The sequence below is a fragment of the Halichoerus grypus genome, chromosome 8 (assembly GCF_964656455.1).
Source record: "Halichoerus grypus chromosome 8, mHalGry1.hap1.1, whole genome shotgun sequence".
In the NCBI taxonomy this organism is placed as follows: domain Eukaryota; kingdom Metazoa; phylum Chordata; class Mammalia; order Carnivora; family Phocidae; genus Halichoerus; species Halichoerus grypus.
Genome location: NC_135719.1, coordinates 45,942,933 through 45,965,441, shown reverse-complemented (window position 1 = coordinate 45,965,441; position 22,509 = coordinate 45,942,933). Strand labels below are relative to the sequence as shown.

Here is a 22,509-nt window from a genome sequence, read left to right as displayed (position 1 = left end):
AGCTCCTTCCCAGAGCTGACCCGTTCTAGGCCTAGGCACTGGCCGCCGAGGCCCGCCTTTCCCTTGGATCTGGGATGGGAGAAGTTAAATCCTTTTCCACTCCCTCAGTCCCCAGGAGAGGCCAGATGTCCAGGTCAAGCCACCTTCTCAAGGTCACTGGCAAGAGTGCCTGGGAATAAATCTTATGAGGCCTTCTACCCCAGGGCAGGAAATCAGTGTAGAGCCAGGAAGCCAGGCCTTAGGGGAGCAGGGCAAACGCAGGGAGATCCACTGTGTTGGGGGAGGGAAGACCACCTCCTCTGCCTGCACTCAACACTGGAGCCACGGGGCCCATGGTCTTCAGAAGGCGCTGTCCCGGGGATTCTGGAAGCTCCACCAGAGAAAGACAAATATGAGAAGGGATTCCAGCGCAGCCTCAAAGATTTCAGACATGTGGTTTTTCCAGACAGGTCAAGGGCTTCTCCTCTTACGGCCATAAGCTAAGGAAAAGAAGGTCTTAGAGATGGGGGAGGTGGTGCTGGGAGTCGGGGAATTCTTCCGGAGAGGCAGAGTGCTGCCTGGGAATTCTACGGACAGACCCAGGGTCCCAGTCCCAACTCCCAGCACCAACGCCAACGGGGGGCCATTCCTCTTGGGGACAATATGCAAGCTGCTACCACTGATGTTTTCATTAATAGTAACGGTCGGAGCTTTCCTAAGCCTTCACAGGTACTCCTGACATGCTTCACCCGCCCCAGCTTGCCTAATCCTCACTACTGCTCCCGGGGTGGGGGGTGGGGGGTCTCCCACCTCTCGGCCACCTCAGAACCACTGACCCTCAAGTCCCAGGAATGGACTTGCACCAAGCTGCTCAGTGTTGGCTCCTGATGGTTTCTCAGACGTTCCCAAACGTGAGGCACAAGCTCTCTCAGACCCAACTCAACTCTCCAAGCTCCCCTGATGCCCCTCTTCTACGGGTTCCACCAACAGGATGGGGGCCACGCCCAGCGGTCCCCGCCCTGGTTACACTTCCTCGTAACCAAAACAAACCCCAAGCCAGCCCTCATTCAGATGACGCTGTGATTAGGGAGCAAGGATGTGGAGAGGGGCTGGGGGACCTGGGACCCTGCTCCTGCCAAGTAGGAAGAGGCCCCGCCAGCCACTGGGGCAAGCCTGTGCTGTCTGGAGCACCAGCAGGTGGCCCTTACAGGTCAGGTCCGTGGGGCCTCTGGGACCCCCACCGGTTTTTGCATTTCCTTCCTGACAGGGGGTTTCAGCAGCGTTTGGGGCAAGATCAAAGAGGTGAGAGAGGGGCAAGGCTTAGTTAGACCTGGAGGCTGCTGATATCACCAAAAAGCCCAAACCCTGAGGGGGAAACCCATTGCTGCTTTGGGGAGTGACTGTTACTTTGGGGATGGCAGGTAAGCTGCCTGTGAAATGTCTGAAATGGACCAAACAGGAAAAAACACAAACACCAGCCTAACAGGCGGCCTGGAGTCATCCCATGCACCCCCTTGTGTCTCCCTGCGCCCCCCGGACTCCATGGAAGGCCGCCCTTTCCTAGAACTCCGGGACAGGCTCACATGTTTCCAAACTTCCAACCAGCCCCAACGCTCCTCAAATCCACTCCGAGCTCCTGCTCCAATCCCAACCCACTTCCTCCCGTCTGTGGGGTGGCCACCGCTCCAAGCCCTTGCAGGCGGGGAGCATATCCCTTTTACAACCAGGGTGTGTTCTGCTTAAAAAAGAAAAAAAAAAATTAAGGTCCACGTCCCCCCTGCCAAATCCTGGGTGTGAGCTAAGTGCAAAGTTAAAATTAAACTGAAAATTTGTACTTTGGGTTTAGATTCTCTCCCAACTCCACTGGCCCTTTAAAAATATCTGAATGTGGTTACTCTCTCTCCAGCCCAACAACTGGCTTACTCTGCTGGTGTGTCAGAAGCTTTTCAAACACCCGTGGACAGAACTACATGGGACTCTATGCTTCACTCCTCAGGTGTCAGCCCCACGAGGAGGCTGCACATTCATCCTTGGCCCCCACGAGAGGTCAGTGGGGAGGCACTGAAGCTTCCCAAGGAATCAGACTGTCCAGCTCCGGCATTTCCTAAAAAACTTGTCCCCAAAGCAAGGACACAGCAATCATTTCTCACCAATGGGAGCTGAAGCATCCATGATAAACACAAACACATTATTACTCTAAGGAACAACCCGTTGCTTGTTTCAAACTGTGAAATCTTGTCTTCACAGCTCTCTCAAATTTGATCATTTCCTCTCTATTCTCTACACTGCAGTCCTGGTCACGGTCATCTAAGTCACTCCAAGTCTGCTTCTGCCTCCAAATGGGGTCTCTGTGACAGCGGAAAAACTGGACGACTGGAACATTCAAGGAGCGGGCCGGCTGATGCCCCTGACTCGGTCCCCAAGTTCTGAGGCTCTGCCTCTGCGGAAAGGGGAGAATGGTATCTGTTTGACCTATGAAGTGCAAACTCCAGCCTAGAAAACCTGCCTCCTGGCTTCCTGCCGCTTGGGGGGTTGGGGTGGGGATTCCAAGTTCCTTAACTGACCTAAGGAGGCCCTCCACTCGCCACCTCTCCCCACTTCCCCCAATCTCAGGGCTCCGCACGCCTCACCCTTGTGCCACAAACAGCATCCAGGCCCCCCCCCTCCCCAGGAAGCCTTCCCCCACCCAGCTCTGAGCATCCCAGGGCACCAACGGCAGCTGCCACATGAATCATTTAATCGTGTATTAAGCATCCGATCCTCCTAGAGGTCAGGGACTGTCCTTCCCCGTAATCAGCCTAGCGGGGAGCGGACACCAGAGCAACTGCTTAACAAATGTCCTGGTTATCGTGCCAGGCACAGCACTAGTTGCCGGGCATACGGAGTGAGTCAAACCGTCGTGAAACTTACAGTGTAACTGGTCCCACATGACGGGAATGAACCTGACCTCTTATAAACAGTGTGTCCCCCAGGAGGCAGGCCAACTGCGCACACTCCTCTTGACCTGACCCAGGGCTCTGTACACGGACCTCTCGCCTAGAAGCAGCCCCTCCCTCTGTAAAGGGTGTACCCATGACATTGTTATGGGGTAACATGCTGGGGACTCAGAGGCCGCGGTGAGCCACAGCTGGGGTCCTTGCCAGCAAGAGGTGTGGTGGCGGCTGGGAGGAGGCTGCCGGCCGATAAACAGCTGCTGGAGCAGCGTGCCAGGTAGCAGCCGGAGGGGTACCGAGTGCATTCTTCAAATGCCTCCACCCCGGAGAGGACAGGCATGCTCAAGGAAGACAGGAGGGACCCAGAAAAACCGAGAAAGGGGATGCACTATATCAAAGCCAGGACTGGCTATATTTAATGGCAAGGCTTCGTTCAAAATGAAAATGTGAGACCCACTGCTCAAAAATTGTCAAGAATTCCAAAAACAGCGATAGCAGTGCATTAAACCCAAGGGAGGGCCCTTTGAAGCCCAGGGGCCTGTGTGACTGCACGGGTCCCATGCCCGTGATCAGGGGGCCCTGATTTAAATGGACAGCTTGGGCCTAAAACAGCACTCTGAAGGCCAGAACCAGAGAGAAGGAAGCTCGAGTGAGAACAGCTCTTTATTTTTCCAGCACTTCCGGAGGCAACGTGGAGAGGTGGACAGAAGGCAGGCTCTGGAGTCAGACAGACTTGGCTCAAGTCCACATTCTCCACTTGCTAGCTCATCTCACCTCTCCTGAGCTTCCGTTTCCTCCAATGAAAATAGTGCCCATCACCTGAGCTGGATTAAGTGAAATAATGCACTTAGAGCATCCCCAGCTTGGAAAAAGCCACTTGCCTTCTTCCTGATCCACAGCTCCCTTTCCCACTGTGTCCACAGCCACGGCACAAGAATGGGAACAAAGGGGGGCCAGCATATCGGAGCCACCAAAGCTGTGTCTCATGGAATGCATGAAGCTTCTTAACATTTCGGAGAGCTAAGATGTTACGCCCAAAATATACTCCTCTTGACTTTATAGCTACACCTTGTTTTGTTTCTTTCCCCCCCACTAACCTTGAGCCTTGATTTTCTTTTCATTCACCGAGCAAGAATTCAATAAATATTTGTAGCTTTGGTTTCAACCCTGTCAGTCCCTGACCAATTTAGTTTTCAGGTTCCAGTCTTGCACAGAAGAGGAGACTCAAATCAAACTGACCCCGTGTTTTTTTGGTGCTCATGGGTTTTAAATAGGTCAGCTTTTAAATGGGCCATCCCCTGTTGCAGATCCCATTTCTAGCTGGAAGGCCAAACTGTTTGAGTCACCAAGGCTGAGGGGAAATGAGCTTCTTCCCAAAGGTGTTCAAGAGGAGTGACAGATGCTTGTGATTTTATTGTTTTGACCCTAAAATCTCTACTTTTGCTTAATAGTCTGTGGGGCAAAACCTGCAAAAACCAGTCAGGTTCCATGAGGGGAAAGTCAGGCTCTGGGAGAAAATTCAGACATTTCGAAGGCTAGAAAGGCCTTCGGGCTCATCTAGGTCAGTGGCTTTCTGACCACAGCCCACAGTAAAAAATAGATTCATGCCCTGGCTCAGCGTACACACGTTGTATGCACAGGCACACGCACCGAGACAAAACACACCCAATTACAATGACTCTTTCCTATTACATCACAAAAGATTTTTCTTTTTTTAATGTGACCCACAGCCTGTAAAATGCTGGTCTAGTTTAGCCCTCTTTTTGCAGAGGGAAAAAAAGCAAGGTCCAGAGTTGGCCCCGAACCCAGGAACCCCGAGCGGGGTGAGCCTTCTGCCACGCCACCCCACACCATTGCTCTGGTCAGAAATCACCATCCCCAGTGGAAGACTGGGGCATCATCCACAGAGCTCTCGAATTTCTGCTAACAGGAGGGTATTCTGCAGCCGCCTGGTAGCTAAGACTCTGGTCTCTGCACCTTAAAGATCTTTTAAAATCTTAACGAAGGGGCAGGGTCCCCACATTACCTTAAAACCAAAAAAATCTCTCCAAGAAAAAAAGCATCTGAGTGTCTGGATTTTGTTTGTTTCCTACAATAGAGCTCAGAAGGCACGGGTGGGAGCACATGGCCGCGGGAAGTCGGTGACGCCATCCTTATTATTTTAGGGAACCGTGGAACGCAAGCTGGGGCGCGCTGCAGCGTAATTAAGCTGTCGGCCAGGGCCCGGGTAATAGGCTAAGCGCCGGCGGGGGGAGGGCCCGCATTAGCATAAACCCTGTGACTGGCTCCTGAGCTGCCCGGAACCGGCTTCCTACCTCCTCCAGCGGGTGTGGGGAGGTCTTGGTTTCTGCCTCGCCAAACAGAGGAGCTGGTTCCACTGCGGATGCTTCCTCCAGCCAGAAGGACAGACTCGTAACTGGAGGCCGGCCGCGTGGCTGTAGGACGTGGGCTTTGGGCTGGTCCAATGGGCCTGTTTGGCTACTGAACCCCGAGCAGAGCTGGGGCCCCTCCTTGATATCAGGCCCTTGCTTTCCTCCCCCTTGCTATCTCATTCCTCCCTTCTGGATCAGTCTAGAGTCTACTCCACTTGCAGACCTTGTCCGTTCCACCTCCTGGAGGAAGGCTTCCCTGATTACCCAGACCCTGCCCTAGCCCTGCCTGCTTTAAGCATATGTGAAGGAAAGAAAGTATTCCCAGAGCAGCAGAAAATAGGTCCAGAAGGCTGTCTAGGCCTAGAAAGTGGAGAGGAATTGTCTTGGTCTGACTTTGCTACGGGAAGCGGGTGGAGTGGGAACAGGGAGAGATGAGGTTTTGGAACTGGTGAAGGACAGGATCAACTGGCAATCTAGCAGGTTACCTCTTCTCCGTGGCTGTTCCTTCCCACCTTTAGTCCTGGAGGGTGTGATGAAGCAGGAGTTTGAAGCGGAGTCCAGTGAAGACACTGGTCCTAGCAGGTGGTATCTAAATGGGGACCAGGAGAAGGAAAGGGGGACAAGAAGCGTGGAGGTACAGTGCAAAGGATGCTCATCAGGCAGTCTGATGACCTGGATGGACCCTGGTTACTTTGCCAGTAACTTGACGTGTGCCTTGGGGGAAGTCACATCTTTCTCTGGGTTTCTGCCAGTCCCTTACTTCACACACTGGACAATGGAGCCTGAGCACGGAGAGGAGACCCCCTTCTGTGGGTCCATATACTTTAAGTCCCACCTCACATCCAAACTCAGCCTCTATTCCCCAAAAGGAGTGGGAGATTTCATGGACCAAAAGAGCCCAGGCTTCATCACTGAGGGATGCCAGAAAGGAAATTTGGGGCCCCAGGCAATTAATGAAACACAAAAATCAATCGTGTAGTCTCTTAAAACACACCAGGGTCACAAAAACAGCCCCCAGAGGCCCAGGGTGTTGGGTTCCAAATGCAAGAGTCTGGCATCGTCCCATCTGATGTCTACCATCTCCCAGGGCAGCACGGAGCAGGCAGCTCAGCTCATGGGGTCCTAGGCCCTGCTCGACAATGCTGTGCTTCATACAAAAACCACACTGTCCATGATGATCTTATAAAGAGCCACAGCACTGGCCCCTGCAACAGAAAAGCCATGAGGAGACGGAAAAGGAAGGCCCGGAGAGCAGAGGGGCTAATCCTGGCCCATCTTCCTAAAACACTGCTTTGATCATGTCCTGTCATGTCCCGTCACTCCTGGTCCACAGCCTTTTTTTTTTTTTTTTTTTTTTTTTTAAAGATTTTATTTATTTATTTGACAGACAGAGACACAGCGAGAGAGGGAACACAAGCAGGGGGAGTGGGAGAGGGAGAAGCAGGCTTCCCGCGGAGCAGGGAGCCCGATGCGGGGCTCGATCCCAGGACTCTGGGATCATGACCTGAGCCGAAGGCAGACGCTTAACGACTGAGCCACCCAGGCGCCCCGGTCCACAGCCTTTAACGGCCACGGGGATTGCAAAGCCAGAGGAGGATTCACAGCCTCCCAGCTGCCAGTGCTCCAGGACCAAGAGCCCTGTGCCTCTTCCCAAGGCAGTTTGTCCCCGCCTCACCTCTCTGCCCTGCAGCCAACACGGTGACACCACCTGGCATTTCTTTCCCACGTGACAGTTGACCAAGTGCTTCACCAGACATGACTTCGTTGAATCCACAGACAACTGGAATTCTACCCATCCTATCCCTCTCCTGGGGAAACGGCCCCTGTCCACCAGGGCCCTCCGAGAGCTGCTGCTTGGCCACAGGGCACCCGGCAGCCCTTCTTTCTGCAGTCTCTCCTCTAAACACTGCCTTACCAAGGTCTGAGGTCTCAGTGTTCCCCGCTGGTGCTCTGCCCGGTGGGGCTGGCCTTCAGCAAACACTTGCTAAGTGGTCAAACTGGACTGGGTCACTCAAGCCAGAGCCAAGAATGGAGTGGGGGTGGGCAATGGCTCTGAAGAATCTTCTAGATTCTAAAAGGCTAACTAACCCCTTATTCACTTTCCGAAGCCAAGCATCCCCCTAATTCCACTCTTAGGCAAATCCACAAATATGGCTTCCTGGACCCCCTGAAATCAGATGCTGGATCTTTAGCCCAGCTGGGATCACCTGTGGACAGCAGGGGCTGTGTGCTGTGGAAATGTCACTGGAGTCAAGTCAGCACGGTCTGAAAAGATGGCACAGGGTCTCTGCCATGGGTCCCATGTGGACCTTGACAGCTACCCAGTCCCCGTGGCCCCCGATGTGGAACAACAGCCCGTGAAACATAAGTTAATTCATTGGCTTCCTCAGTTTCACTCCTCGGGGATCCATGAGCTGGCAGGTCAAGCCTCTGCCCAGCCCGGCCCAGCAGCTTAGTCCATCTGAGAAGACTCCACACTACCCAGACTCAGAGGCCAGGCCGCTTCCCATAGCCCCTGGATGTGCCTCGGCCGGAATTTCTAGCTGGCTGTTCAAAAACGCTTCAGAGAAGCCAAGGACCCCATCATCACCACCTCTAGGGAGCCACTGGATCCAATCCAGCTCCTCTGGCAACTGATGAAGCTCAGTGGACACCAACCCAGTGACTCACCCAAGGTCACACAGGTAGCCCATTATGGAATCAGTCCTTGGGCTGTTCTCCATTCTCCCAATTTAGGGCCCACACCCCAAAGTCACGGGCCTCTCCGGGGTGAACTCCTTGAAGCAAGAGGAAACAAAGGAGGAGAGGGAAAACAGCTGTGAGGAAAAGAGCCCCAGGCCTGATCCTGGTCCTCCTCCCTCCCTCCCACATCGGCACACACGCCAGCAGGGCTGGAGGGGCAGAAGGGGCAGAGAAAGGCTCAGTGGCCTCCTTCCCTGCCACCTCTACCCAAGACGACAGTGGCAGTGGCAATGACAGAAGCAAACAGTGTGCCACCGAAGCCCTCCCGTCCAACCACCCATCAGAAGCCACCAAGGTGGGCAGACACGGGAACCAATCTGGCACAAGAGCCTAAAGCTGGGGGCCGAAGTTTCTTCTATCCAGGGCCACAAAACAAATCAGCCAAGGGTCACACATACGAAGCAATTTAATGTCCGTTCTTTCTCCTTGAGAGAGATGTGACACATGCAACTTGCCTAAGTCTGTAAACCAAAGGCTTAGGGTCAAAGTATTAGCAAGGGACCCAAGCAAACGGTTCCGTATGTCTGCAGACTGGCAGAGCGGGGAGGGGGAGCAGTGGCAGGAGGGCAACGAAGGAACGGGGAAGCGAGGGGCTGCGGGGAGGAAGGAACACGGAAGGCAGAGGGACAGACAGACCCTAAAAAAAGCCACAGGCAGTGAAAAAGAGGGAAGAAGCGATACAGCTAAAGGCTCGGCACATTTTGCTTGACTTCCAGAGTTCTACCCTCTTCTCGGGGATTCTGGAGACAGAACTCGACCCGTATTTACTATCTTTTAAAATAGAGTCCGGGTCGGGTTCCTTGTTCTTCACCGACCTACTACAGCTGCTATAATCTCAAAATGCTAAAAGCCAAAACCAAAGACCTTACAACCTTTATGATTCTGGAAGAGTCAGAGAGGGGCCCAACCACTCAAGAGACAGCGTGAAGAAGAACCTACTGAGTTCTGTCTTCATCAGTCGAGGCCATCCCAGGCTGTGTGGACAAAGACACGTCAACAAGGGCCAAGGTTCCTCGGTCAGGGTCCCAAAACACTGCTCCGACGGGACTAAACCTTAAATTCTGAACCTCGAAGCCGAACGAAGTTGAGGAAGGCACCGAGAATGGGAAGGCCCCTAGGAGCCGCGGGCACTTGGAAGGACAGTCAAGGACCCGGCAGTGATCCGGCCGGGGAGTGGGGTGCCTTGCGATAAGCCATCTTTCTCCAACTGTTTGAAGGAGCGTATGCGCACGCGGAAGTCCGTTTCTTCTGTGCTCTCCGAGAATGGAGATCAGTGTGCGGGAATTACAGAGAGGCAGTTTTTGGCCCCATGTAAACTGTAAGGGTGTTTAAAATCATTACGACTGTCCCACAAAAGAATGGGCTGCACTGAAAACCCCGTGCGCTGTCCCCCTACGCATACAAATCAGAGGCTGCTAAGTGACCGTCTGCAGAGGCCTCTACACAGACACAGTGCCGAACGATTATTAAATAAATTAATGTTATATGATGAAGCTCTGCAAAGAGAGAAGCCTTGGGTAGTTTTCACCTCTTAAAAAGATGCTATGATTTGCTTCCTTCCTCCTTAAAGAAGTGTGACATGGTTAGGCCACAGGGCGATTTACTCATTCCACAATATTTAGAGTTATCAATGAGGTGCTGGGCACCTGTGCTAGGCTGGTGTTAGAGATCCAGTTACAGACAGGGCTAAGCGAAACTAGCCAGGCTCCATGAGTTTACATGCTCGCGGGGAGTGAGAAGATAAACCAGTACACATAAGCTATATGTAATATATACAAATACCAGCCAGGAAAGACCCAGGGAGGATACAGCAACAGTGGGAAGGGATACCACTCTAGAATGGGCGGCCAGGGAAGACCTGGGCTCTGAGCGACTGAGGCCAAGTGAAGTCCGAGGGAAGAACCTTCCAGGTACAGGGAACAGCCAGGGAGGGCAGAGACCCTAAGCGGGGGGGCATGGGCGGCTCTTCTGGGAAACAGCTAGGATGACAGGTGGCAGCAACAGAATTTGTGGAAGAAGGGAAGGAAAGGAAGTGGTGGCATGAGGATGGGCTGGGAAGAAAGCTGCTGTCTGTCACATCCACCCTTACGCACAGATGGGACATTCTGCACCTAACTGGTGGTAAGGTGGTGAGCTTCCCAGGCAGCGGAGGGCAGAACTGTTGGGACCACAGCAAAGGGGGATAAGGTTCAACATGCACCCATAAGCCTGAGATTTCCACGGCCCTTCCATAAAGGAAACCGGTGAAGGAGGTTTATCGAGGGCTGTGCTCACCCGGTATTTCCAGGCAGAAATGGGCCTAAGACACACACCTCCGGGAAATATCCTCTGGCAGAATATTCTGATTAGAAGTGTTGGGGCTCATGAAAAGCAGATAAATTCTGGTTTGGTTTCCGGCTTTACCACTTGGGAACTGTGTGGCTTTGGGAAAGCCTTCACTGAGACTCCATTTCCTTGTCTGTGAAATGGGGAGAATTCCTACCAATCCCACAGATGAGGTAAACTGTGCAGTCCTGGGGGGTATGAGGAGGGATTTTACACTGAAGTTTCTCACTTCGCACCCCGGAGAGCAGAGACAAGGTGTTATGTAGCTCTCACTCCCCCACACTGCCTTGCACTTAAGCTCTCAATTAATGTTTGCTGAACTGAAAAGCATTAAAAATAACCTGGGAAAACATTCTGCCATTTTTCTTCCTATTAAACTGCAGCACTTTGCCAGAATGCTCCAGAACAGTCTCTCTTCACTGTAATCCTCCTGGTTTGGGGGAAGAACCAACTGAGTCACACCAGGGCAGGGTGTTCAGAGGACAAACTGCCAGGAATGGGGACAGGAACAAGGCCCACCCCTCTGCAGAAGGCCGCTTGCTCTCGGCATCACCCCAGCCTTTCTCAAACAGCCTGAGCCCATCCAGGTCCAGGCCACCAACAGAAGGGACTGCAGACCACCCTAGGACAGGGTCAGCATCTCTGGAAAAGTCCACAAAAGCCAGAGACACACCCAATACATATAACATTCCCCTCCACATGAAGCCTTGTTCTAATCCAATCACCTCATTGTTCAGATGGGGAGATTGAAGCCCAGATAGATAGAATAGCGGGTCCAAAGTCACTTCCATTATTTTTTTTTCTTTTTAATTTTTTGAATAAGTATCATTCATTCTCATGGCTTCCAAACCAAAAAGCATAAGATACACAGTTAATTCTCCCCCCCATCCTGCCCTGTTAACCATCCCACCCGTTAAGTATCCTTCCAGAGTTTGTTGACAGATATACAAGCAAATTCAAAATCTTATTTTTTTCCCTTTTATGCCAAACTCACATATTATATACTGATCTTTCCTTTTTTTCATGAAGTTCGTGTAATACAGTACATGAAAACCTTCCTCGTTTCTTATTTCCATCATGTCCCATTGTGTGGATGTACCATCATTTTTCTTAACCAGTTCCTTATTGATGAGTATTTGGGTTGCTTCCAATCTTTTGCTATAGTAATGTTGCAATTTAGATAAGCGGCCACATACGTCATTTTGCGTTCACCCAACTTATTAACCATTAAGAGCTGGAATCAGATCCTACTTCTGACCCACAGAGCAGCTGTCCCAGAGCCTTGGGGCCCTACAATTTAATGGGTTCACCACTATACCTACTGTGGACAAGTTACGTCACCTCTATTCCTTCAGTAAATGCTTAGAATCTACTCAATGCCAGGCACCTCACCAGGCACTGGGGACCCAATGATAAAGGCATCCTTGCCTTCTGCCCCGGAATTGTCCAGTCTGGAGGGACAAGCAGAAGGGACTCAGAGGGGCAGCTCCGTGTGCCCCGAGGGCCAGTCTCCTTATCTGGTAATAGATGGCCATATGTATACTTTAGGGGTGTTCTAGAGGATCAAAAAGAAAAAAAGTATCGTTTGCCAAATACTTCATATGATCCAAGGCTTGCAGCAGGTGCCCAGGAAGGGGGAGGCCTGACTCTCGTCCTAGGAGGGGTCCAGGAGGGGTCCTGCCGACCGCAAGGCAGGCAAAACGCATGGCCACGCCCCTCCCACAGCCACCACTACGGTCTTCTTACTAAGGCTGGAATGCACTGCTACTTAAGTTTTTGGGGCAGCACCTAAGCCCCTAATTGTCTTAGCCTACTTTTACTGGAAAAGGATTTGGTCTTCTCCCACTTTTCAGACCCTCTGCAGTCCTCTGAGGCTCCCCAGGTATGCCTCTCCTCTGCGTGCCTAAGCTCGCGTGTTTGAAGTTACATCAGAGCCACGAGGGAAAGTGCAGACAAGTAAGACCCTGGCACAGAAAGGCAAGGGAAGGTACACGGAGGGTTGACCTTGCTGGGATTTCCCTGACAATGTAAAATGATTTTTTTGGGGGGGGGGGAATCCAAAGGAGAAAAATCTATTGAACCTCACATTTATTTCCTTTACTTTAATGTGTTTTATGACACAATAAAATACGTTTTAAAATCAGAAATGCTGGTATCCTATGTTCACCCTTCTAGGGAAAAACAAATGCAGATTTTATAGAGAAGAGAAAGAAATAAAGTCAGGAATCTAGAACATTTTCATATTATCAGCAGCCCCAAAATGGCTGGGAAGATGGGGGAAGTCACAGGTAAGATTCGAGGTGGCTCTGACATCAATGACCCGGCTTTGTACCCAAGGAGAGCTCCTCGGTAGCATGTGACCTTGAGCTAGTTCCTTAACTAGCTGTCTGAACCTCAGTTCCCTCATCTGTTAAAGTGGGAGTAATCCCACTTACAGCATTTCTGTACAGATTAAATAAGAATAAATATGGTATCTGGCACATAGATACTCAACACTTAGAAACAAACAAAATGCTTGCAGAAGATACTACATTTTTCTCAGTATTTAGTACAAGGATGAAAATCTAGTGCCTTCCCTTCAGAAGCCCAAAGGAGAACAGTGGTCATCAAATTTATCCAGCCCCCATAATAATGGGAAGCCATTTCCCTAACAGGCTAATTAATGAAGTCTTACTTCACCAGAAGCTCTTTTCAACTTCATGCAGGACACCTTCTTCTAGATGAAAACTTTCAGCCAATTAAGGCTAGTCCTTGGGAGAAGAGGGGGGTCAGGGCTGATGCTGTGATCTGATTTTACTGTGTGTTTCTCCCTGAAAATAAGCCCCTGGGGCCCTCTGGGTCCTACCTCACCAGCTTTGGTCAGAGGCATCAGTAGGGTCTCCCTAGCCCACCCAGAGGCACCTGGACCCTCGAACCAGGCTAGGAGGGCCAGATGGAATCCCAAAAGTCCCAATGGGATCCTCTGAGAAATTCAGCTCTTTCAGAAAGAACCGTGGAGATCCCTCGGAGATGGGCAGCAGGAGCCTGTGGTCACCCAAACTGGGCCACATCTCTGCCTCGGCAGGGAGAGACCCACACCAGGTGGTGAGCCCTTGCCTGGAGCACTGACTGGTGGACGCAAGATGTGCTTCAACTTTCTGCCCCCCACCCCCCAACTCACACAGCCATAAACGAGACAGTAAGTCTGCTATTGTTAACAAATACAAATTTGCAAGTACAGATATTTACCGATCTTTCAAAGCTTGAGTCCTGACAGGATAATAAAAGCCATTCCGGGATGAAAAGGCAGAGGGTCAGCCAGCCCGGGGAAATGCCCAATGATGGTGTGAGCAGAGTACTGGCCAGTTATGTCTTGTCCCCCTCTTCTATCACATCATCTTTCCTATTTATCGCCTCATGAATCTGCATCTTAACCTCGCTGGGCCTCAGCTTGCTCATCAGCAAGGTGACTCGTAGGTACTTCAAGATCAGACATTCTAAGGTTCTGGCTTGCCGGGACCAGATGTCCAGTGTAGGTTATTCGAGTGACTGCAGAAATGCCACCTCCTCAGAGAGGCCTTCCTGGCTCACACATTCCCTTTAACACAGCTTTGTCTTCTTGGCACTTAGCACAGCAGCAGTCTTTAGTTTACTGACCATCTCCCTCAGCGGAACAGGGGTCCCATGTGGGCAGCATGGAGGATGAGCTGTCCAGTCCACTGCTGTATCCAGGATGCCCAGAGAAGACCCAGCGCACCACGGTCATTCAATCCATATGTGAAGATGAATGACCCCTCCACAGCATCTTCTTTTTTTTTTTTTTAAGATTTTTATTTATTTATTTAACAGAGAGAGCGCAAGTAGGCAGAGCAGCAGACAGAGGGAGAGGGAGAAGCAGGCTCTCCGCTGAGCAGGGAGCCCGATGCGGGGCTCGATCCCAGGACCCTGGGATCATGACCTGAGCCGAAGGCAGACGCTTAACAGCTGAGCCACCCAGGCGCCCCTCCACAGCATTTTCTATCTAAAAAAAATCACCCTCCTAACTCTGGTTAACATCAGACACTAGCTGGCCAAGTGCTGCTTAGCATCTGTGGCCTTCATAAGCCTCCCGGGGTTAGCAAAGCATTTGCCCGACACAAGTCTGCTTTCCCAGGACAGTGGGCACCGTGCAGACCAGGATCCAGACCTTGTCGGAGTCTATGGCCACTGGTCAAACGCAGAAGTGTATTTTCACTTCCACATCAGATCCTCCCCTGTGGCCACTCATGGCAGTGACCACATTGGCCACTGGAACTGAGGGAAGGCTCCCAAGTGCCTACGGAGGCCAAATGCCTGCCCTGAACCACGTACTCCTTCACTTTAGGAGGACAGCATTCCATTTCTGCTCCCATAACCACAGTGCCTCTACCTCCACCCAAATCAGCAGCCCCGGAGGGCCCTACTCTAGAAGCCTCCCCAGACTCACAGACCACACCTCAATGTACAGACACGCCAGCGCTCTTGACCAAGACACACAGAGCCGTATCTGCAACAGAGCCGCAAACAGGGGCTAGGAGGAGCACAACCATTCATTATGGCGGCAGGCCAACCTCTGCAGACAGGATTCTTCAAGCCTCCAGACACAGCTGGGGAGCCGTACCAGAGTGCACGCCTGCCCACCCCCCCAGGCCACGCCCGGGCTGCACCCAAATCTCCAGGGGGAAAAGGAGACATGCAGAAGTGGCAGGAACACCCTGGGTGACTGAGATGGCCAATTCCTGGCCGTCCATATGGAATAGGCCCCGGTGCCAGAACAGACAGATCCTTCCCACAGGCAGCTAGGCGGGAGGCTGGAGACGCATGACGTCACCACACAGGCTTCCTGATGCACCCAGCTGCAGGGGAGCTGCGCCTGTCCCTGCAAACCCTTACCAGCACCCTCCGGCAGGCGGATATGGAAACACTGACCTGACCCCACGGAGAGCTGAGCCACCACGCACACCCCAGGGAGGTGCCGCCGGAATGAGCTCTGGGGAGAGCACAGCTGCGAGTCCCGGGGACCTCCACCTCTTGATGTCACCTGGGAGGGGCGCAAATCGCACCCTTTCTTCCAGTGAGTGGAGGAAGACTTCCTGGAGGAGACCTCTCAGGAGCTGTGTGAATGACAGAGGCCCAAGTGGGGCAGACCTGGAGTTCTGAGAGGCAGGAGGGAACAAGTGCTCCAGAAAAAACAAGCCAGGCAGAGAGCCCCTTCCCCCTGACGCCGCGGGGAGAGGGAGGCCCTGGGGCAGGGGATGTCTGCAGCTCCAACAGCCCCACCAGCCCCGCCTCCACAGAAACGCGGGGCTGACTCCTGCCTGGGCACGCCCCCCGCCCCCTCCCCCCTGTGAGAGCAGCTCCGGGGGGCCCTCCTTCTGGGGCAGGCAAAGACAGCTCTCCTTAAAGCTGCTCCCACCACACACAGGCCCAGCTGCTGAGCAAGGGCCTTCTTCAGACAGGCCGCCCCCTCCCCAACTTTGTTCAAACAGCTCCTTCCAGCCCGGGCTGGTTAGAGTCCCCTAGCCTCACGACACGCACCTGGCACAAACATTTCCTTCAGCCCTGACCACAACCCCTGGGAACCAGGCATTACTGCTAGTCACCATTTTGCAGACCAGGCAGCCGAGGCTCACAGAAGACCGGCCGGGCGTCCTCCACCAGTGGGGCACAGCAGCTCGGGCACTGCCCCCTCCGCCTGCCTGCTTGGCTCTGGGTCCCCTCCTTCTTACACAAGGCCCCCTGGCCTCTCAGTCCGCCGGCGACGGAGGAAGGGCCAACTCCGGGCTTGCTCAAGAGATGCCACTGGGCGCTCCAGTAGCAGCCCCGTGAGAGACTGGGACGGGTCCAGGGTACAGGTGTGAGGAGCCGGAATGTGCGTGCGTGAGGGGGGCCAGGCCAAGGCCCGGAGCCGGGCACCCCAGCGGCTGGAATTCCACACCCCTCTTTCCTCTTTTCCTTCTTCCATTTTCCTCTTCTCTGACATCCACTCAGTTGACTTCTTCCTACCTGCTGTGAAGTTCTGCACCCTGCCTCAACGTGGCGGTTCCCAACTGCGCTTTAGAGCCCCCTTTAGAGCAGTCTAAAAATACACGGACTGGGCACCACGCTCGGAAGCCGATTCTGTAGCTGGGTAGAGCCTGGGAATTTCTTAAAATGCTCCCCTGGTGGCTCGGATACACAGCTGGGGCTGAAATCTGCCTTCCGAGCCGCATCCCTTCTTTCTCCAGTGTGTGCTCTGTCTCCCCAGCCCCACCACAGAGACCTCACTCCATCCGTCTGTAAGCCACTCCCCACCCAGAACCAGGAACTGGGTTCAGGGCATTCAAGCTGCTCCCCAGGTCCTTAAGCAGCACTCCCGGAACTCCCTGCATCGTTCTGGATGCGGGGCATACAGGCCGTGTCCGTGAAGTGGGCTCCCCGCACCCTCCCTCCCTTCAGAGCCACACCGTTTGGGCCTGCTGCTGAGGCCAGCAGCTACAAAGTTGGTTACATAATGGGGGATGAGTGCCTCCCTGGGATACGTGCCCCTGAAGAAACCTGTAAGGAATCCCTTTAATTTACGACTACAGGTTCTTGCCTCAACCCCACCACCCCCCTAGGCACACAGACACACAGACACACACACACTCTCTCTCCCTCTCTCATGACTTCTGAGGGAGGCAGCAGAATTCAGCGATGGAGACCTTCTGGACACTTCTGACTGCAGAGTCTCAGCACGACGCTGTGCACCCAGACACGCCACAGGCCCTTCTCCTCCAGACTTCACTCTGGCTCTCCACTCCTGTCCTTCCAGCTTGCAGCACACCCGGCTTTTCCCTTATTCCCTCCCAGCCTGAGGACAAGTAGGAGAGTCTCCTCTCCCCCACTCTGACTGGCCTCCGTCTGCTGCTCATCAAGCCCTCACCTCCGACACTTGTGAGCCTCACAAGACATCTGCAGACCCGGCACAGGGGTTTGCCGGACCCTCAGGGACGGCCTGAGGGGGCTTTGGTGGGTGTGTGCACCAAGCCGAAGCAGGCAGCAGGCACTCCCCTTGCTGGGCATCTCTGGCAGACCGCTGCATTTCCCCTGCTTGTCACGGAAGGGTTAAGAATGCTCTCCACCCCTAACCCATCACACACACCAAAGTTGGGAAGTTCTGCGTAAGGACAGAGTGCTGGGTAACGTACAGGCACGTCTTACACAGCACGGACCTTCATGACCAAATTAAAAATAAAACCAGCCACAGATTAGAAGAGTAGTCTCCTGAGTGGACCAGCCAACACAATCCACTGACCTGCAGGAAGAAAATATTAGGACTTCTAAATATTTTTGATGTCTGCTTCTGAGGTTTAATTTTTTTGGTGTTGTGTTTTATAATGTACACATGTACACATGGTGTATGTGGACAATCTGTTAACTAAAAGGTAGACAAACTCGGGCCGAGGTTCAAATTCTTTACGCTAGGGATGTAAGAACCAGAAAAATTTGAGGAGCACAGGGTACTAAGAAAGCGTGAATCACCATCCCAGAGGCAGAAGCTCACTCACCCAGGGGAGAGCAGGGCGGGGGTGGGGGGCGGTAAACAAACCCTACATTGTTTCCGATGCTTTGTTTCAGGGGCTTGTGCTTGGCTTTCCAGACAGAAGGTGATGACAATGACAAGAACATGCAAGCACCCTGGTCTCTTCATTCAACCAACATTTCTAGAATGCCCACCATGTGCCAAGGGCAGTGCTGTGCTGAGGGTACACGGTGACGCGTACCAAAAACGGGGCCTTTAAATCATGCGGCTACACAGGGGGACAGAAATGCTCACGCAAACACTCACATTCAAGAATGTATAATTACCAACTGAAGCTCTGTGAAGGAAATTTCTCTAAGAGTTTCATAACAAAAGAACCAGACCCAGAGCCGAGGAGGGTGGAGGGTGAGGGAGCTGGTGGAGACAATTAGATGCTAAGTCGGTGACAGCGATAGCGGTTATGGCCCAGAGTAGTTCTGCAGGAATAAAGGTGGTGAGGGAAAGGATGAGAGCACGCCGTGGCCAGTCCACGCAGGACCTGAGGAAGGTCTCGGTAAGGCTCTTGGACGGTCTCCTAAGAACACTATGTATCCGAAGCACGGCGGCACAATTACATCTGTGTTTTGGTGAGAGCATGCTGGCTGAAGTCTGAAGCATGGCTCAAGGGGGCTGTTGATGCGGAGACATCGGCTGGCAGGCAGGAGAGGACAGTATTTCGAATAGACAGGACCTTGTGACAGACAGAAGATCACGGGTGCATCTGCGGGAGGATGGAGGTGACAGAGGCCTGGGGTTCTTTCTGGACACTCTGGTGGAGACATCGGGTGGGTCCTGAGCTGAGCCAGGAGTTCGGGGCTGGGAGGCCCACATCAGATCGCAGACAGCGCCCGGTCCCTTCCGCGGTCAGGGTGGGAGAATGCAGAATGAGAGGGCCCAAGGCCCAGGCCCGCCCAGGCACAATACTTCATGGCCACCCAGAGGAGGGCAAAGGACCCCAGAAACAAGGAGTGGCCAGAGCTGTAGGAGACGTACTGGAGAAAGGGAGAACAAGAGGGAACGGCTCTAGGAAGGTCAAGGGTGCAGACACTGCTGAGGAAGGTCAGGAAGACCGTGAGGTGGTCCTTCTGGAGCTGTTTAGGAAGCCAACCAGAGGGGGAGGGCTGAGGTGTGAGAGAAGAGAGGGCACGGAGAAGGTGGTTCTAGACAATTCAGGAAGTCTGACTGTAAAAGGGAAGAGAGAGCTAGGCAGCAGCTACGGTGACACGGAAGAATCAAGCCAGGTTTTCTGTTTGCTTTGAGATGGGAGAAACATCCAAGCTTGAGAGGGACCAAAGGATCAGAGTGGCTCAGGGGCCCAGGAAACAAAAGGGACCTGAGCAGCAGGAGTGGACTGGACCCCGAGGACGGCGGAGCTGGGCACGGATTCCGGCTAGGCATTTCTTCAGAAGCCAGGTGTGGATTTTCTGTGAGAGGTGAGGGGGTGGCCGGAGGGCAAGGGGGCAGGGTTGGAGCGCAGTTTCGGGAGGGGGTCCGATGCAGCTGCCCTGGGCAGTGAGCAAGGGCACAGCCAGGGAGAGGGCGGGCGGTGACCTTACCCTCTTTAGCAACCGCCTGGGGTCCGGTGCTGGGGCAGCTCCACGGGCCGGTGATGCTACAGCTATACTCACATCTACAAACAACACGTTTGCTATTGAACTGCTTGTGGGGAAAAAGACTTCTGCCAAGTTAGACTCTCTAGCTTCTAACCTCTTTTCTCACTGAAACAAATGTGACTTTTTAATATAACGTGTCTGTTGTTAGTGTGTGTGTGTTTTAAGTGAATGCCGACAATGGTGCTCCAGCGGAACCGACCATGATACCAATAACGGTTACCGTTCACTGGGCGCTTACTATGCACTAGATACTGTTCTAGCATCACTTTGCAGAGAGACAAGAAGTGCCGTGGCTGGAAGTGGGGAAGACAGGATGCACCACCCAGGTAGTCTGCGTGGAAGCAGGAGCCAAAGGCACTCTCCTCTCTCCCCAACAGTCTCTCCTCCGCGCTGGAAAACGCGGGAGCCCGCGGGCAACCTGCACAGTGTGTGGCACACGGAGGATGGAGGGAGCCCGGTGGTTGAGTGTGCAGAGAAGGGGGGCATGTTTGGCTGGGGGCTCCCGGCATAACCAGGAATCTTGGAAGGCATCCACCTGGGGTAGGAATTTAGGGTAAGGATTCCTTAACGCCATGAGGTTTGGGGTGGGAAAGAGCTAGAACAAAACCAAAGGGGTGCAGTTTGAGAACATGGGGACCCAGGGACGAGCTGGCTTAAAAGCAGGAGAAATCGCTATTGACCTGGAGGGATTTCACAGAGTTACCAACGGCATTCTCTCATTCTCCCAAATCAAACCGCAAGATGTTTGAGTGTGAAGGAATCTTAATATTCATCTTTTAATGTCTCAAATAATCACAAGCAATGTGATCAATTTGTGGGTCAAAGCCAGTACACTATTTTTTTTTTTTTTTTAAATGAACAGAAGTGTTTTCCATGGAGTAAGGAAGCACCTTGTCATTGTTTTGTGTAACCTGTCAGTATATACACACTGGGTAGCTGAGTGGAACATATTTTTATGTTAGGATCAGGAAGTTTGAAAGCCACCAATCTAATTCAATACTCCCATTTTAGAGCAGAGGAAACAGAGGCCCCGAGAAACCCAGCAGCTTGTCCAAGTTAGTTAGTAGCAAAACTGAGAACAGCACACAAGTCTCTAATAGTCCTCTGCTAACTTCCTCACCAAACCAGAATCTCCAAACACAAACATCTTTGGGAAAGACAGCTTTGACTTTAATCCACATTAGGGTAAGTGACTGTGGAGCAAGTAAGCTGATCTTTTAGATCTGCTGCCTAGAGCAAGTTCTGGTAAAGAAGATAGATGAGCACACCAGGGCAGCTGTGGGGCTAAAACAAAATAAATCTGAGTGGAAACATGGGGGTTGCAGGGTGTGGCCCAGTGGGCACAAGACAGGGCCTGGTGTGGCAGAACAAAGATATTTTATCTTGTTTACAGACTTTGTATTAACAAATATCATCAGGACAACTGGCTCTATATAAGGAGGCTGTTTCCATGTCCGAGCAGGTGGCCCAGGGCCATGGGTGCTTTGCTCATCTTGTTTCAACAAATTTTATTAAATGACAAGTTCTGAATAACAGATGCCTTCACAATTCTCCATCCCTGCCAGACTCCATCTCTTTAATGAAAACACCATTGTTGGGTATTTATCATTTGTACGATTGTATTTCAATGTAACATAAGATTATAAGATTCAAAGTCAGGTCCCTGTTTCCCTGTATTTGTGGGAAGAATGTAGTGGTGATGGGGGACTGATGGTGTGTATTTCCTGGGAGACTAGACAACTAGCGTGAGCAGGGGGTGGGCAGGTCAAAACGGGGTGGGGAGGTATGGTAGCACCCATCTTGGAAGGGAGGGGCCCCCTCTGGACACCAGAGTAATGAGCCTCCTCTTCATGTCAGAATTCAGGCCAAACAACTGGGCCAAGTTCATTCGACCAGGGTTCATCACCACTCAGCAACAAGCTCTGAGCTCCTCTCCCAAGCGACTACACCAAGGTAGTGGGGCAGGTCTGTGGAGTATCCTATATACAATACCCATAAAGGGTCACCCACAGCCCCAAGTTTCTTATTTCAATGTGGTATCATTAATTTGGACTGAAGCTCTGGGATGTTCAGCCCCCAAAGCTAAGGTAGGTGCCTGTATTACAAATAAGAAGGACTGTGTTAAGTCTAGAGGGAGTCACCTTGAAAGGCTGGGGGTGCACATGCGGCCAAGACAGGGAACTGGGTCTTCGGCCTGCTGTCCTTAAAGTACATGCCAAACTTATGGGAACTGGAATTCTTCCCCTTGAATTTATCTCCTCCTCCCCTCGGTCTGGCCAATCTTATTTCTATTCCCTCTGCTCATTAGCTCAAGCACGAAAGGCTACAGGCAGAAAGAAGCTGAAACTCAAAGCCACTTTGTTGCTGGTATGTTCCCCAGGAAACATGCATGGTGGGAGAGCAGCAGGGCAGAACCAGAGATTGCAGGATTATCTGTGGCTTTCAATGATCTGTGTTCTGAGGGTCTGATGTCAGCCATGGAGGACACAGCTGCTGCACCTTCTGCAGGCCCCAAAGCCCTAAGAAGACATCTGAAATGTAAGGGTAACTATTTAACTACAAGGTATGCAAAAACCTTTTGAAAAACTCCAGAGAAATTTTAGTTGGTTATACAGAAGAACTTCTAGACGGAAGGGACACTCAATTCTAAACTGGTAACGAGGATGATTTCCACTAGGCATCAACTAGTTAAAGGGCACACAAAAAAAACCTTGGAAAGACTCCTAAAGCACCACCCAAATGAATGGCTTGCCATATGTTTAATAAAAAATTTAAAAATAATTAAAAAAAACACCCAGATCCCGATCCCACCGGCCCCCAAACAAGGATCACCAAGCTTTCTCTGTAAAAGGCCAGACAATAAACTTTATCTAGAGACAATACTACACAGGCACTTTTATAATGACAGAAAACAAATTTCCACAATTCTTTTATTGACAAAATTCAAGATCTATAATGAATACAATTTGGGGGATGGAAGGGTTATAACCAGCTAACAAGACAAG

The 22,509-nt window shown here is 52.1% G+C and overlaps 1 protein-coding gene across 3 annotated transcripts in view; it reads right to left on the bottom strand.

Annotated features, from left to right (window-relative positions):
- The window catches only part of ANP32A (acidic nuclear phosphoprotein 32 family member A), a 37,056-nt gene that overhangs the window by 9,189 nt on the left and 5,358 nt on the right, over nt 1-22,509 (bottom strand). The window contains exon 1 of one of the 3 annotated variants that reach the window (XM_036122760.2): nt 15,952-15,969. The exons of the other annotated variants lie outside the window; for them this stretch is intronic. Coding sequence (XP_035978653.1) covers nt 15,952-15,954 — 3 coding nt within the window. The 5' untranslated portion in view covers nt 15,955-15,969. Of the gene's footprint in view, nt 1-15,951; nt 15,970-22,509 lie in introns of those variants that run through there. 3 annotated transcript variants of the gene reach the window in all.